The sequence below is a fragment of the Nansenia antarctica genome (assembly GCF_963989245.1).
Source record: "Nansenia antarctica genome assembly, chromosome: 20".
NCBI classification, from domain to species: Eukaryota; Metazoa; Chordata; class Actinopteri; order Argentiniformes; family Microstomatidae; genus Nansenia; species Nansenia antarctica.
This window is the reverse complement of record NC_137693.1, coordinates 22,023,888-22,040,958: the sequence shown is the minus strand read 5'-3', so window position 1 is coordinate 22,040,958 and position 17,071 is coordinate 22,023,888. Positions and strand designations below refer to the sequence as shown.

The 17,071-nt window shown below is 41.3% G+C and overlaps 2 protein-coding genes across 2 annotated transcripts; one reads left to right on the top strand and one right to left on the bottom strand.

The window, feature by feature from the left end:
- LOC308174481 (nicotinamide N-methyltransferase-like) lies at positions 1 to 1,122 on the top strand (the record flags this gene model as incomplete). Its single annotated transcript, XM_080549558.1, has 3 exons — positions 1 to 172; positions 257 to 464; positions 699 to 1,122. The coding sequence occupies 3 exons, from the start codon at positions 1 to 3 to the stop codon at positions 1,120 to 1,122; spliced, it is 804 nt and encodes a 267-aa protein (XP_080405684.1).
- Positions 1,123 to 7,362: 6,240 nt separating this feature from the next.
- ufm1 (ubiquitin-fold modifier 1) lies at positions 7,363 to 14,048 on the bottom strand. Its single transcript, XM_080549682.1, has 6 exons — positions 14,001 to 14,048; positions 13,832 to 13,888; positions 12,544 to 12,601; positions 10,525 to 10,564; positions 10,133 to 10,165; positions 7,363 to 8,108 (listed from the first exon to the last, which is right to left on the bottom strand). Coding segments are annotated over exons 1-6 (294 nt in total). The 5' UTR covers positions 14,003 to 14,048; the 3' UTR covers positions 7,363 to 8,004.
- Between the last annotated feature and the right edge of the window lie 3,023 nt (positions 14,049 to 17,071).

Here is a 17,071-nt window from a genome sequence, read left to right as displayed (position 1 = left end):
ATGGGCGACTCCAAACCATCCACAGACTCAGACCTGGAACTGTACCAGGCCAAATTTGACCCCGCAATCTATTTCAACCACTGTTACCAGTTCGCTGAGACGACAGAGCAGCAAGACAACAGTCGCTTTGTAACATTTGTGCTGTGTCAGCTGAGCAAGACCTTCTCGACAGGTAAGTGGTCATCTTAGTAGGCTCACGTTGTTGTTTTCCTCACATCGTTTTCCCTCTCCTTCCTTTTAACTGTTTGGGTTTTAGGGAAATATAAGGGTCGGAGGCTAATTGAGGTTGGGACGGGTCCAACCATCCACACCCTGATCAGTGCCTGTGAGTACTATGAGGAGATTGTGGTGTCTGACTATGTGGACAGCAACCGGAGAGAGATCGAGAGGTGGCTGAAAGCAGAGGAGGGCTGTTTCAACTGGACTGCCCACATCCAGTTTGTCTGTGACATGGAGGGCAAAAGGTAGGTCTGGTCTCTGTGTTTGAAACAGGGCCATACCTCTGTGAAGTAATGATTAATCGATGTTGGTTTGATTGCTGTAAATAGCGTCTCTTCACTTCTTCACCACATACTGTACAGATCATCGATCACCTGACCTCTTTTGGCTCTCTCCTGTCTCTCTGTCTCCCCCCCCCCCGTTCTTCAATCTTTCTCTCTATCTCTCTCTCTCCCTCTCCCTCTCCCTCTCCCTTTTAGAACCCCGGCTGTCATCGCAGAGAGCCTGCGACAGAGGGTCAAACAGGTTCTGAAATGTGACGTCTGTCTGGAGAATCCGTTCCACCCAGTCACAGTAGAACCGGCTGACTGCGTCTTGTCCTCCCTCTGCCTGGAGGCGGCTTGTAAGGACCAGGTCTCCTACAGGCGCTCCCTGGGGGCCATGGTGGACCTGCTGAGGCCCGGAGGAGTCCTGGTGCTGATCGGGGACTTGGGAGAGACCTTCTACACCGTGGGGGACCAGAGGTTCGAGTGTGTGCGTCTCAGCCAGGACTTTATCCAGCAGACTCTGTCTGAACTGGGCCTCTCGGTGGAGCAGTTCACCCTCCAGCCCGCCCACGAAAGGAGCGGCAACCTGAAGTGTGACTACGAGGCCTCCTTCCACCTCATCGCCCATAAAGGCTAATGGTCCTCCTAATGGTGAGGGAAATGCTCCTTTAATGACCATCTAAAAGATCAAATAAAAGAATCATCTTTGCAATGTTTGCTACAACGATTTATAGAGCTTTGTTCTGCACTTTGGGACTATAAAACTATAAAGAAGGGAAGAAGCTGAAATTCACAGCGCAAAGAGTGGGAGTCATCGTCTAAATTGTATCCAGTTATCCACTGTGACTGTCTGGTGTACAGGGTTAAGATGTGACTCACCAATCAGCCTACTAGACCGCTTCACAATTAGAGTCAGGGAGTTACTGCTTTAAGGATAAGTTTCCGAACCATGACACCAAAATAAAAAATGAAATCGATTTAATAAAAGCACTGTGGAATAAGAATGGTGGTTTTGTCAATGTGGAAATAGGATACGTAGTTTACTCAAACCAAACAAATGCTGGCGCCCCCTTTGGCACACAACTTCACAATTGAAGTTTTGAGTCAATAATTGCCCCCTGATATTTATAAAACTGCACACACAGACATTCCACTGTCTGATCCTGGATGTGGCTTCAGGTGTGTTGGCAATGTGTTCTAAAAATCAATGATCATGTATTTTGTCTCAGGTATGTTTAATTGAGTCAATGTCCCGGAGCCGACTAACCATAACAGAGTCATCTTCATATTTTAGGATGGGGCGGCTGTGGCGCAGGAGGTAGAGTCGCCATCTAAGGACCACAAGGTTGGCAGATCAGCGGTTCGAGCCCCGGCTGGCCACATGTCGAAGTGTCCTTGGGCAAGACACTGAACCCCAAAATTGCTCCCAGTGAGCGGGCCGGGGCCTTGCATGGCAGCTTGGCGCCTTGCATGGCAGCTTGCCGCCATTGGTGTGTGAATGTGTGTGTGAATGGGTGAATGAGAGGCCGGTGTAAAGCGCTTTGGAGCAGCAAAAAAGGCGCTATATAAGTGCAGTCCATTTACCAAGATGGTCCTATTTTCACACCTGCTCTGACACATATTTGTGTATAGGATAAATAATAGGGGCACAAGCACACATCCTTGTGGGGAGCCAGTTGGTCAGACAGAATCCCATTTACCCTCACTCTGTATGTCCTATGATTAAAAAGTAAAGAATCCCATAGCCCATAAGATTGTTACTCAAGTCAAGTCGTTCTAAAAGCCTACTGGTTGAACAAAGTCCAAAAATGCTCCCCAAACCTTTTTAAAAAGAGTCTTGTTTGCCCTTAATTATATGTTATCCTTTCCATCGTTAGACAGGAGGACATTTAGATGAGGATTGGTTGAGTACATCCCCAGGATAAACACTTTGGGAAGGAGAGACAAAGAGATCGATACTATCTGGAATATCATATGGGATACCTCCCTCCAGAAGTCTTTCATCTTTACACAATCCCACAGATAGTGAAACAGAGTCCCTTTAGAGAGATTGCACTTGAAGCATACATCTGGGTTAGTGTTATTAAACTTATTTAACTTAGCAGGGGGTACATATGTTCACATCAAGTTGTATTGCAATAGCTTTAGCTGTGTATTCACAGTCTGTGTCTGAGCCTTAGTACATATGCTGCTCCATTCTTCCAAAGTTATATCCTCCTGAGAGACTTTTTGGACTTAGTTCAGCAAAAGGATGTGGGGGACCTATTGGCAAACGCTGGGAATTCTGGGTTCGTTGTACATGAGATAGGCTTCTGAGAATGTGTTCATCTGTAACATGTCTAACTATGTTATGCTCTGTCTTACTGGATCAGACTACTGTAAACTTTAATTCTGTTTGTTTTATGCCTTTGTAGCACCTCTGTTTTTGTTAGAGATGTTTTGTTTGTTTGTTTCTTTTGTGTGTGTGTTTTTGTTTTTGTTGTTGTTTTTATTTTTCAGTTTTTCTTTGCTGTTGTTGCTGTTAGTTTGTGATGTGGGTATTGATGTTTCGAGGGATGTATTGTCATTGCTGTGCTTCATGTTTTATAAAAAAAACCTATTGACAAAAAAAACAAAAAACGATGGGGTTGAATTGTGTAAAAAAAAAAAAAAGAGGAAAAATCTAGCATGAGACCCATTTCCCTCCAAGTGCACAGGATCAAGTGCATGCTCAGTTTTCCTTAAGATTTCTGACCTTACTAGTTGTTTGAAGATTTTAATTCAAATGTATGTGAGAGCAGCCGGTCTAAAATCATTACGAGTTTTGGGGAAACTGGATTTGGGAATAGGGACTACCACAGCATCCTTCCAGGACTTAAGTCTTTACAGGAACAGCATGTACCTATTAAACATGTAGTGGAATACAGCACTCAGTTCTTTTGCACAAGATGTAAATAAACAACCACAGATGTTGTCAGGTCCATGACTCTTATTTATTCTTACCGAGAGAACAACTTCATTTTACCACATCCTTTTAGTCTATGTCAAAGTGCTGATTATCTTCCTGTTTGTAACTCAGTTCCTGAATTTCATTACTAAAATCAAAAATATCAAAACGATTATAAAAAACAATTAAGAGCATTAGCAAACTCAGGATCTGAATTAAAGTCATTCAGGGTGACCTGACTGCTGCTCTTTGAATTCTGCAGGCCTGCTCTAGTTTTCATGCTAGACCAGGCTGAGCCAAGACAGCCATCTTGTTCTCTAGTTCAGATGTTATAACATGTGTTATTATCATCTTATTATCACATCTAGAAGGGGTGTGGTTGAGAAGATCTTGTGGGGATCAAAGATTTGCATGTGTGTCTCAACCATTGTGTGATTGTGCCTGTGTATCAGGCCACTAGTGTAGTGTATTTTTAGCCTGTCTTAAAGTTATAATATGTTGTAGGTTAAGAAAATTAATACAATCTAGGCTTTTGGGATAAACTATGATTTTACAAATATTAACTGGTAAAGATATTCACATTTTACATTTTTGATACAAGTACCATTGTAGTAGTTTAAATGTACTGTAGATATAGTGAATAACATGCTGTTGGGACTGTATGGGTTAAAGTGCATATTGTATGAGTCTACATATGAATGTGCATTACACAAACAAACTTGGGTTCCATCGTTTGTGTTCATGTTGTTGACAAATCTATCTCTGAATGTCCTCAAAATGTGGTCCTCACCAGCCTCCTCCATACATTTATCAAAGCTCCCTCTAACCCCGTTTCCATGTGTGAAGAGGCTCATGGTTTATTTCTCTGTATCTCTCCCAAATATCTCTCCAACCCCTTTCACTGCACTTCTCTCCTCCTCAGCGAAAGGCCCATTTGCACCACATGATGGCCCTGGGGACCAGGGGCTGACATGAGATGTTGAAATATTTTGCAATCTCCCTCTTCACTGTCTCCTGAGGGAGGGATGTATCAAACAGAGTGTGTCTAAAGTCATTTGTCTGTCCCCTAACTCCCCTATCTCTTTGCATTTTCTGGTGACAGAGGAACGACTAAAAGTGAAGACAGAGGAATGACTGACAGCTGATCTAAAAGCAATTATTCCAAGGATGGCACAGGACCTCTTCCCAGTAGCAGTCTTCACCACCAGCACAATTCATGTCTCTTTCACTGTAAAATGGTTTGTAGTCTACGGGGTGGAGTGGTGGGGCTTGGATAAAATGCTAATGTTTATATTATGTCCTTGTGGTATTACCTTGAAACTTGAAAACAACTAAAAAGCATGCACAAATCACGTAACTAGTACCACCTATTTAAATGTATACTGAATGGGTGGAACCAAGATCAACCTTTATAAACAAATATGTTGTATAGTTTCAAATCATGCTTTTAACATGATTTGTGCATGTTTTTCTTTCTTCCCCCCCCCCCCCAAGTTTCAAGGTGGTCCTCTGTGGTTTAGTTGGTAGAGAATGACACTAACAATGCTTAGGTTTGGGATTCAATTCCTGCTGGGACCATATATACCCCACAGTTGTAAAGGTGCCCCTCCCCAAACACCTTCTCAAATGTCTCCTTCCCCACATACATCCTTATCATCCCCACATCCCTTCATCACCAGAATGAATCATCACCCCACGTCACCGGAGCCTTAAACACATCCCACACATCCACCACCCTCTTTTCATAATGAGCCTAACAATAACATTCCTCCTCACCCTGGCCGCATACCTCCGGTGACTCAATACATAATTCAACAAATGTATATTACGCCCTTTGTTCTTTCCCCCCACCCCAAACAGCCACAGCTCCACTAATCAGCTCTTTCATCCTCTCCGTATATAACCCCAGTCTCCCACACTCCACATATTGGTGCATAAATGTCTCATAAATGTGCTTCCCCACGTACATCACACATCCTATCAACATTTGCATCAAACTGACTTATAATTACGTTTTTAAATATCCTATTATGCCTCAGTAAATCCATCTCTTCACATTCTAAGGAGTTCCACTTCACCTTCAAGTTCTCCCCCACCCTTCCCACCCTCATCTCTGGAAATACTCCCCCCCATACTCTCTCTGAAGACGGCCACCTCACCTTCCCATGACCACCGAATGACCTGGATTAGAGTCAGGCCATTTACATTCTGCAATTGAAGATTTCTACTGGCCAGTTGATCAGAGCCTCAAATGTAGGAACAGATTTTCTAGAAGGAGGATTATCCTTCCACTTTCTGACTTGAAAGCGAAAGAACAGAGATATGGGGATGAATTAACCTTACTAACTATAGTTGTTTGATTGAGATGAGGTGGTCTCTATACAAATACACCATCAATACACAATCTATGGGCTTAGATATAAGATGAACATTTAAAGACATCTATAATTGTTGTTCAAGGTCCCTGACGAAATAAACAGACTGAATAAAAAATACATATGTTTAATAATTGTTTATAAAATAACAATCCTATAATATGGTTTGCTGGTTCTATAGGTTATACCAGTAGTGGACTGGCCATCTGGAGCGCCTGGAGAATTCTCGGTGGGCTGGTGGATCAGTGGGCTGCAGGGCCTAAATAGACATGAAAAGATAAGACATGTATTTTTGGCATGACAATAAGTGCAGCAGAATTCTATGTATATTTCTTTGAGGATTTAGCACTCACAGTAAATATTTCAGTCAGACAGGTGGCCTAATAAAAATGGACCCAACTCACAACTCACAGGGGTTAAGGCTCTGTACAGTATGTATTGTTTATTGGTCTACCTGTACACCGTCTAAGTCACCTGTAGCATTTAGGGGGAAAATTACTAGTGATTACCACCAATCCACCATTGAATAATAACGACATTTCTATTAGAGTGAAGCAGCGGACCCCCCCCCCATATCTCTATCTATCACACTTTACTCTCTTCTAACTCGCCTTTTTCTTTTTTCTACTTGCTCTTTTCTTTATTGTATGTACTTCTTTTGTACTCCTTGGTCAGACAAATGCCTCAATGGACAATCAGTTTGATGAAAATGACTAAAACAGACAAGAGGGGAGGGTTGGGAGGATCAGGGAGGGAGTGGGGGGGGAGGGTTGGGGTAAGGATGTTAACTCATTTGAAAAACCAATAAAAACCGTTAAACTAAACAAAATGTATGTACCAATCCCAGATTGCCCCTTTATGCCTTTTAGCACATTTCCTTTAACACAACGCCTCATTTCAAAACCAATAAACAAAGTCTCTAATGTCTCGCCAAACTCAATTGGAGGCGACAGGGAGATAGGTCTTGACAAACGCAGCAGAGGGTAGCAGGCCGGCCTACGCATTGTAGCGTCGGCCATAGCCAATCCTTAATGGCCTGTTTTCTTCTCAGATGTAGACGGTGGCTGGTAAATGTGTGTAGCAACCTCTTTTGAGTAGAACACATTAGGGGACCCATCAATGGTGATAGAGGAGTGCTCCACTTCCTTGTCCTCCCCGCCTGCGTTGGCTGGCTAATGGAGTGGAAGAATGGTGGCCTTTTTTCATTTTGCCCACTTTCTCTCCCTCTTTCTTTATCCATCTGTCTTTATCCATCAGTAGACACCCTTTTCATTTTCGAAGAGCAGGAGGAACAAAAGGGAAATTACTGGACCAGATCCACTCAGTGGACCGTATGTGAGAATACTGCAAGATACAGTACAAGAATAATGTGGTTTGTGTAAAACTTCTTACAATGAATAAGAATAATGTGAATTGCATTGTATTTTAAGTGATGCTTACAAACAAATGTCTTCCCTGGGGAAATAGATCACGGCAGCAATTGATTCACCGCAATGTATCTAAAATTGTCCATAATGGATTCTCTTGTTGTGCTCATACAATATTGAGTGTCAATAAACAGCAGTAGAGAGACAGTGTTAAAGGCTTTATTTCCTCCATCAACACTGGATAATGGTTATTCGTGTCCCAGTTGAATATGTACAGTGTATTTGCAGTACTGCATCACCCATAGTTTTCACATATCCAAACTGTGACATAAAATGATGATGTTACAACATAATGGTCTTGGCAAAGAGTAGTTCCACTGTGATATTATGGATAATATATTATGAAAGAAAGACCTGCATTATGCAGTCATATTTGCATCAGTCTATTCAGGGGGACTATAGTACATGGCTGCCTGGAGAAGGTTGATATACCAGAGAACCTCAGACAGTTTTCCATGTACAAATATGATCACGTAAAACTTAAATAACAATGATGCTCTTTGAAAGAACACTGTGCTGGCAAGCGTTTGAATGTGTGAAACAGACTTAAAAGCCTGTAATCAGAATGCAAGCACAGAGCACAATGTCTAGAGATGTTGTACACTTCATTGTACAAAGTTTGTTAACCCTACAGGTTCTCAATTATTGTTACAACTAAAAAGGTACAACAATTCAAACCCGTTGACTCAAAGTCCATGTGTTTGTGTCCGTTTGTGTATGTGTGAGTCACTCGATTCCACACGAGCATCTCCGAGGTCTAAAGTGAGGCGTGATTCCGGGTAGGTGAGTCACTAGGCTGTCGAGGACGAGGACGAGGACGAGCACTCCCCTCTCCTTCCCACTCTGTCTCTGGGAATGATACGCAGCTCCGAACCGTGCTTCAGGAACACGTTCCCTGGAAAACACAGAAGAACATTCTGTCACCTTCCGACCATCACATTACCAACAGAGGCCTAATCCTGACTGAGAACAGCTGATGGTAATCATTGCAGTTTATGCTTTTGTGCTATTTATTCAAGAATTTCCCCAGGCATTTTGAAGGCTCCATGAACTCACATTACAGAGAGACATGATGGATCGCAGACAAACAGAGAGATGGAGCCATTGAGATAAAGAGCCAAACAGAAGGCTTAACTAATCAAACAGTTGTACTGTACAGCAGAAGGCAGATTAGAGATTAGCCTATAAGTAGTGACAGGTTAGAATTAGGGCTGCACAAAACAAAATATACAGCTGGATATTATATGTCATGATCTTGTATCAGTTATCCAGCCCTAGCTTCGTGATGTTTTTTGTACTTCTTTTTTCTTTAAGAAATCTTGTGGTATGCACCACACATTAAGTAACATTTTCAACAAAAGCAGCCTCAAATCTTTGTGGCATTGATTCCACAATATGTTGGAAACATTCCCTTGAGATTCTGGTCCATGTCGATTTTTCAGGTGCACTTTAAAGGTGTGAATCTCCTGTTACTTCCCAAAGGTGTCCTGGGTTCAGATCCAGTGACTAGGAAGGCCACTGAAGAATACTGAACTCAACTGGCAGTTTGAGGCGACTTTTGCTTTCAGACATGGTCTATTCATGCTGGAAGTAGCCATTAGAAGATGGGTACATTGTGGCCATGAAGGGATGCACAAGTTCAGCAACAATACTCAAATAGGCTGTGGCATTCAAGTGATGACTGATTGATATTAACGGGCCCAAAGTGTGCCAAGACAACATTCCCCACACCATTACACTACGTCCATCAACTTGGACTGTGTACAGGTGTTCCTAATAAAGTGTTCAGTGAGTATACAATATGTATTGTATCGCATTGTATTGTGATGCATGTCTTAGTGATCGTGACGGCGTATCGTGAAGTCATTGCCGATATAGAGCCCTAATCATTATTCTGTAACTAATAATTAGCCCCTACCGTATAATGAACTAATCCCCCCCGCTCCCCTATACAGAGATCAATTAGCTCAATTATATGGAGGGGAGTGCATGGTGATTAAACTAGGTACAGGGTAGAAGGGCATGGCATTTGAGATTTAGTTCAACAGACTGCTTCCTTAGATCGGTGGAATGGAACTAAGATGGAGAGGCAATTTACTCTGAATGTCTGAAGCTATAGGCTATTATTGGAAAGACAGCATGATCTTAACACACTCAAAATGCCATCCAGAACACACACCACCACTCGCTCCTCCACTGCGATTACATAAGAGCCCTATAAACAGTATCTACCCTAGGGTCAAAGACAGATTAATCTGTTTGTACTATCTATTTTATAACCAAATACCGATTATATAAGGAGGGGTTCTTTAAGACACATGATGCACATCAGGGGACCTAGAATGAGATTGACGGTGGAAAAGAAATAACAGCATAGCGAGAGCCATCTTTAATGTTCAGTAGGCGTACCGGGAAGTGTGGAGATGATTGTGTTTGTACCGCCAGTGCCGTTTATTAACTTGAGCCTTTGGAGAAGTTTAGAAACATTATAGAATCAAAAACAATATAAAAAGAAATACTTATCACTGCTGACTGGAACAAAATGCAAACAAAACAAAATTCATAAGATTTCAGATTAAAAAGGATTATCATAGGGTCCCGGCAGACTGAAATGAATGAAAGAATCCGCGCATACCCGTCTGACAAAGGCTCTCAAGGCACTTCTTCTTCTTAGCATAATGGAACTTGTTTGTACGCCTCAGTACAATTGATGAGTTTGACATTAATATTCTGGAATTAATCAACCGCATTTCCATGCAAAGCTAAAATAAGCTAAATGTCAGATCCGTCCCAAGACTGTTTGTGAACACAATACCATTTTCAGACAATCAGGCATCAACCACAGTCCACAGATCTGTTTCTCTGTGATAGAGAAGGTGAGTGTGTCATTGGTGTGGACATCAGGATGATGACACTAACCTGCTGTCTGCGCCGGGTTGATTCCTATACCATCTGTGAAGGGAGGAAACAACAAATGGAAGTAAATCAAAACATCCCAACATAATAATGAAAAGAGCAGTTTAGAGAGGCAGCTGATCGACCAGTCACATGCTGTACAGTATAGTGACATGGCAAAACTGGCACACTGGAGACTCACATAACAATAGAGTTACAGGCACACTGATACAGAGATGGCACAGTGCACAATAACACAGAGGCAGGGATGCAGAGATGAATTTCTGTACCGAGACCACTTAGATGTACTGTTTATATTTTAGAACACCAATCACAATTCAGAGAGTGTGTCGCAGGAAGACAGTATTTCCTGAGGGGGGGGCGGGGGGGGAGACAGGACTTCAGCTGTCACTCACCATTCGTGATGATGGCACTGGTCGCTGCATCCACTTTGAACTATGGGAGGAAAGAAGAAGGACGGAATGTTTACACTTAAACCCCCACATATAATATATATATCTGTATCTATATATCTATATCTAGGCTATATCTATCTATCTATCTATATATATATATACATCTTTATCTATATCTATATCTATATATATATATCAATATCTATAAACAGAGATACACGATGTGAATTAAAACCATGACTATGAACATAAGAGAGATTCTGCATATTGCAATATGCCGAGATGAATGAATGAATGAATGAATGAATGAATGAATGGTCTTTATTTTGATACAGTACAGGTACCATACAACAAAATTTAGGAGGGGGGGCTCCCCTGGTGCTAGGAAAAAAAACAACTAAAAACAAGAAGGGAAAAGAGCTGGTTTACATAAATAAAGGCTATGTACACTATCCACTATACTATACTATACAAATAAAACACTGTGCTGTACTCTATGCTATGCTATACCTATTCTAACATTTCCTATCTCTGAACCTTATGTACCCGAGGGTTGTCATATTGCACATAGTGTTATTGCACATTCATTTAAAGTGTCGCAGATCCACACTGTTTGCACAATAGCCTAACTATCTATGCCTCTTCTTTTGTTCTGCCCTAGAGAGTGAAAGCTACAGAGGATGGCTGTACAGACAGTAGCATATCAGTAGATCTCGTTTTCATCAAAATGGAACTAATCTGGGAGAACAAAGGTGAAATAAAAACAGAGAAGGAGAAGATTGCACAGCAGATGGGGGATCATGTGACTGTAGGTGACAGTCAACGTTCTCGACACTGATGGCTTTGAGGCATGACAGCCAGGTGAGAGGGGGTGGTGGACAGCCTAGGTGTTAGGCCGCTATGGGAAGACATGTGTTGGCGGGCTAAAAGTATAAACGCAATATCAACACCCACTCCACCACATTGCCCCTCTTAGACATGCTGGGAATAAAAGAAAAAGCCCTACTAAGCCATCACTGGTGAAAACAACTAACTCTGGTTTCCCCTTTTGCATCTGTATAAAAGGCACTAATTATGTTTTTTCATATTACAGAGCGGGGGCGGCTTAACAGCAGTGTGTGTTTGTGGCGTTCTAATGAGTTTTTTAAAACGTTTTTTCTTGGAGCTTTTGTTTGATTTTTAGCTGGTGTGCGCTCACACACGCCAACATAAACACACGCAGACACACACACACACACACACACACACACACACACACACACACACACACACACACACACAGACACACAGACAAACAAACGCCAACATAAACACACGCAGACACACACAGAGACACACACACACACACACACACACACAGACACACAGACACACACACACACACACACACACACACACACACACACACACACACACAATCTAGATAGAAAGAAGATTAGAAAGAGCCTGAGGGAGGCACTGATGCTTGGTTACACAGAGAGAAGAAAAGGCTGTGTTGTCGAGCAAAGTTCCCTCAGCATTCAAAAACAAAGAGACAGCTTTGAGAGAGGGAGAAGCCCAGGAAAGACAGGGAAAGAGGGAGAGAATGGGAATTAGGAGCAGTAGGGAGTCACTATTCTGTCGCCAGAGAGATAAGGCTGGCAAAAGGAATAGCTAGCTACATAGTGGCATAGGCAGTAGAATTAAAGAGGGACAGGGGAATGAAAGAAGATGCATTGCATTCTGGGCCGTGAGAAGTGATTGAGGAAGAGGGAGGGTAAATTCATACAAATGACTGCTACTCTGCATAGATTACCACCGTGCATTAGCCTACTTGGGGAACATTTAGGCTACTACACGATCCATTACAATCTCGGCCGCAACGACAAGAACAACAAAGAATATTACACTTCTAAATCAAAATCTTAAAATGGATGGGTGATTGGATCCATTGTTCAGAGCAGTTCTGCAGAAAAAAAAACGACCTAAAGGTGAATTAGTAGCTACTTGGTTCAAACAGAGAGAAGAACAGAAACTCACCTCTTCCGCTGCGAACTTCAACACGGCTGTGAACGGTGTGCTCTCTGGGACACTTAATCTGAAAGAGGAATAAGAAATAATAATTAGGACATCTGAACTATCCATCTTCCTCCTCTCTTCATTCCCCTCTCTCTATGGCCACCTGATTTCCCTTCACTAAATCACCCCAACCTTCTATTCCTCTCTCAGTGGAGTACAGTACATCTCCCCTCTCTCCATCTCTCCTCTCCCAAAGCCTAATCTCCTGCAGGTCCCATACTAGCGTGACTGACTACACTCACTGAGGGGGCTAAAATAATAGTGTATGAATGTATCACATGTATCACATAGTGTGTAAGAAATGTAAATCTTTACCTTTTCTTTTGACTGTTTCCCCCTGCTTTTATATTAATTCTATGCTTGTATATGTTTTTATATTCACTTTATGTTCTTATTCCTGTTGTAAAGCACTTTGAGCTGCATTTCTTGTATGAAAGGTGCTATATAAATAAAGCTTTACTTACTTACTTACTTCTGTTTTTGTACTTATGTCATCATGAATGCATCATACTTTGTGTTGTGTTTTATGTACTGAGCTGTTCAAATACATACATACTTTAGGCCTGCACCTGATCAAACTCAAACTCAAAGTGCTCAAACTACATGGCACTGACAACATACATTGTTGAAGACCGGACCTGGACAGTGAGTGCTTCGGAAATTGTCTAAAGAAGCAAACCTGCAAACTGCGACACTTTACATGAATGTGCAATAACACTATGTGCAATATGACAACCCTCGGGTACATAAGGTTCAGAGATAGGAAATGTTAGGATATTTATAGCATAGCATAGAGTACAGCACAGTGTTTTATTTGTATAGTATAGTATAGTGGATAGTGTACATAGCCTTTATTTATGTAAACCAGCTCTTTTTCCCTTCTTGTTTTTAGTATTTGTTTCCTAGCACCAGGGGAGCCCCCCCTCCTAAATTTCATTATATGGTACCTGTACTGTATTAATGACAATAAAGAACATTCATTCATTCATTCATTTATTCACTCATTCATACTAATTCGTTTACATTGCACCATATGTCAATGAATGACATGACAGCTGTGTTGTGGCAAGTGAAGTGAACACGGTCCAAACAAACAGGCTAACTATCTATCTCTGGCAGTAACGATGAAGCATTTACAGGCAAAAATGCTGCGATCATAATAATAGGACACGATCTCATGTTGCCAACACTGAATGATATCTAAATGAATGAAGGTTTCTGCTGATCTCAGATCAGATCTGTCACTCACACTTTGTACGGTAGCCGGGGGTCCGACGTCAGTGTGATCTTAAACGTGACTTTGGACCTGTTGTTAGGAGACAGACACACCGTCACTAGGTTCCGCTGAACACATTCAGATATCTAGCTGTCATTTAGATATGATGTTTATAATTATGGAAAACGAGTCATAAACTTACATCTTTCAGCTGATAGCGATTTCGTCTGCACACTGTTTTCCACAAACCCGGAAGTCAGAAGGACCCACAGTAACACGTCATCTATCAGATTATGTTTTTGTTTTTGCATTACTGAATAACTTCATTGTTTTTGTACACGGTTGATGTTGCTTTCGCTCTCCAGATATTTAATATTTAGCATAACCTTGACATAGATATAGAACAGACAGTGTTTACTGTTTTTTAAGGATAGGCATTCTCGACACTTGCCTACCACATTACCGTAATGGACGGCTGCATGCGCATCATTATTTGTACATCTTTCAAGCACTGCAAAGCAAGTCTGACTCCTTGCTTTATGAACAATTGGTGTCTATGGGATGTGCAAGATTCAGATACGGTAACTTGATTCATCTAATAAAATCACGCAAATTCTGTTGCTCAGATGTCAGTATGTGTGATTTGGAGTATTTACAGTACCCAGATAAAATCATCTCAGACCAGATATCCATCCTTTATGGTTTGTCCTGGGTATTCTTGCTTGTTTATTAAGTGTTCCAATATATCCATGTCTTAATTTTGTTCTTCTTGATGTCTGAATATGAAAGTGTTGAGAAAATATGCAAAACATGTTTCTCTCAATAAAACAGACTGGAAGCACTTTTATGTTGGAAATATTCCAAGGCTAGATCCAAAGGCAGTCCTCATGAATACATATCTATCCTTAGAGGAAGTACTGCTTTTCCCCCTTGTTGTTAATAAAACATGCATTCTACATGTGTAGAATGTAGAATTTGTATTTAAAAATGTATGAACATTTTATGAAACAAATAGATTTTATGAAACAAATTGACAATGTCATGTGATAATAATAATAATTGGAGTTCCTAATTAGGAATAGCTATTCAGCTGCACTGGCCAGATAAGCCGAACGTGCCAGTCGACTAATCCCCCCCCCCGGTTGTGCTTAGTTTGTACCACTGCTGTAGAAGGTTCAAGATCAACTTCAGTGTGAGATAAATAACAATCATGTATATGTACAACAGCACTAGTCCGATGTCTACTGCAGCATGAAAATACATGATATGAAAAAAATTATAGTTGCAGTTTGAACTTCTTTTGATCATACTCTGTATCACATATTTTGCAACTTTTTTGTAACGATTTTGCCATTGTTTTTTTTTAGGGTTAGGGTCAACGGCAATGACAAATCTGTCTGTGTCTGTGTGTGTTGGAGCGGGGGTGTGAGAGGTGTTGGTTGAGAGGGACTAGTGGGCAAGAGACTGACAGCCAGGGAGACTGGGAGCAGACTGATGATAATGATTAAGAGCTCCAGGGCAAGTCCAGGGCATAAACAAACACCTCAGGGATGAGGTCCCATAGGACAGAGAGGGGCAGAGAGAGAGGGAAGGAGGGAGAGAGAGAGAGAGAGAGAGACCAATGCAGCATGTACTGTACTGTAATGTTTACACAGTTCTCATTTATTTGTATTTATATTTTTTAAACTGCAATGTCCACGCTTTTTAATGCCCGTATACTATATACTATATACACAGCTCTGTTTAATAATTTCTTTATTCTAGTCGTACGTTACATTCTGTTGAGAGAGAGAGAGAGTAAGGGAGAGGTGCTGTTGGGAGAGGGGAAAGACGTGGTGGGGGAGAGACATGTGAGTGTTAAGAGAAACACAACTTGTCACTTCCAATCTGTTAAAATCAATTGAATCGATCAATTGAAACATCATGGAACAAATCAGCGTCTGTGTGAGAGTGATAGGTACAGGATGGCGAGATAGAAGTTAACAGTGGTTAGAAGTGTATAGAGTTATGAGCTATGTACAGTTACACACACACACACACACACACACACATTGCTGTCGTTTTTAATTATATTGCTGTCTGTGTCTTTATGTCTTATGCACCAACCACACCAAGTAAATGTCCTGTATGTGCGAATACACTTGGCAATACAAATAATACTGATTCTGATTCTAATGTACAGATGTATAAAATAGGCTATATCAAAGAGGTATGTGCAATGTGCAATAATAGGTTATGTGCAAAGGTAGTATTGCAAACAGCAGTAGTGCAAAGGGTAAAGAGTGATCACATTGACCAGGGATGTGCAACCTGCAGTAGTGCAAAGGCTAAATTGGATGGATTAGAATTGGTTGTTTTATGGGACAGAGGGAGTGTTTAATATTCAAAATCACAAAAGTTGCAGTGTCTCTTGCCACCAACTCATTATCATACCAATAGTGTGCTTTCCTTTTATGTTTAAAATAGGGTTTTAATGAGATGGCAATTACATGCCAGGTAAACCATTTAAAACCCAGGGAGCCAAAAGCACACAAGTATAAACATTTCCCAAGTGCTCATTGTGTTTTGCATGGTAATTAGGTGAGTGAAATATAGGTTGCTTTGCATAAAAAGTGTTGATTTGCTTATTCATTGTGCTTGTATTGCTTTATATTAAATATGAATTATATTATAAAGTATTATAAAGTTACACTATGAAGTGAACTATATACTCTAAGTGTAAATAATAAGAACAGATATCTGGGTGACTCAGAGGGAGCAATTTGGAGAGAATATCCTGTCTTTGTCAGTTGGACATTCTGCAACTCTAAATATGCACACTTTATTCCTGTTTTATTTGTTCTTTGTGATTTATGTATACACTCTAACGCCCACATACCAGCAATATTGCGTGCAGTCTTTGACATTGGCTTTGACATTGACTGTAGGACATGCCTGCTCCCTATAATGTGAGAGAGGTGCTACAGTACCATACCAGTTAGCCCTCTCCCTCTCCCCTTCCCATGTGTCCTCAGCACTACCTTAATTAGGCCCCTATACTTACTTTTTAATTATTTTGAACAAAGCTATGTGTGCCCAGGGCTGGACTGGGACAAAAAATAGGCCCTGCCATTTGGCTCAGACCGGCCCACCACAATCGGTCGGACGCCCCCCATCAGTACAACATCCTTGCAGTCTGTTCAACATGCATATGATGCATAACTATTGAACCATTCATCAAAACCCCTATAGAGCGCAGCAGTGTCATAGACAGATCAAGTATACCAATGCAAG

What these genes read in the sequence shown, in the direction of transcription:
- ufm1 (XM_080549682.1), bottom strand. An exon ending in CCCCGGCTACCGTACAAAGT is followed by an intron (nt 12,602 to 13,831) that starts GTGAGTGACAGA and finishes TTCCTCTTTCAG; the next exon opens with ATTAAGTGTCCCAGAGAGCA. An exon ending in TGAAGTTCGCAGCGGAAGAG is followed by an intron (nt 10,565 to 12,543) that starts GTGAGTTTCTGT and finishes TTCCTCCCATAG; the next exon opens with TTCAAAGTGGATGCAGCGAC.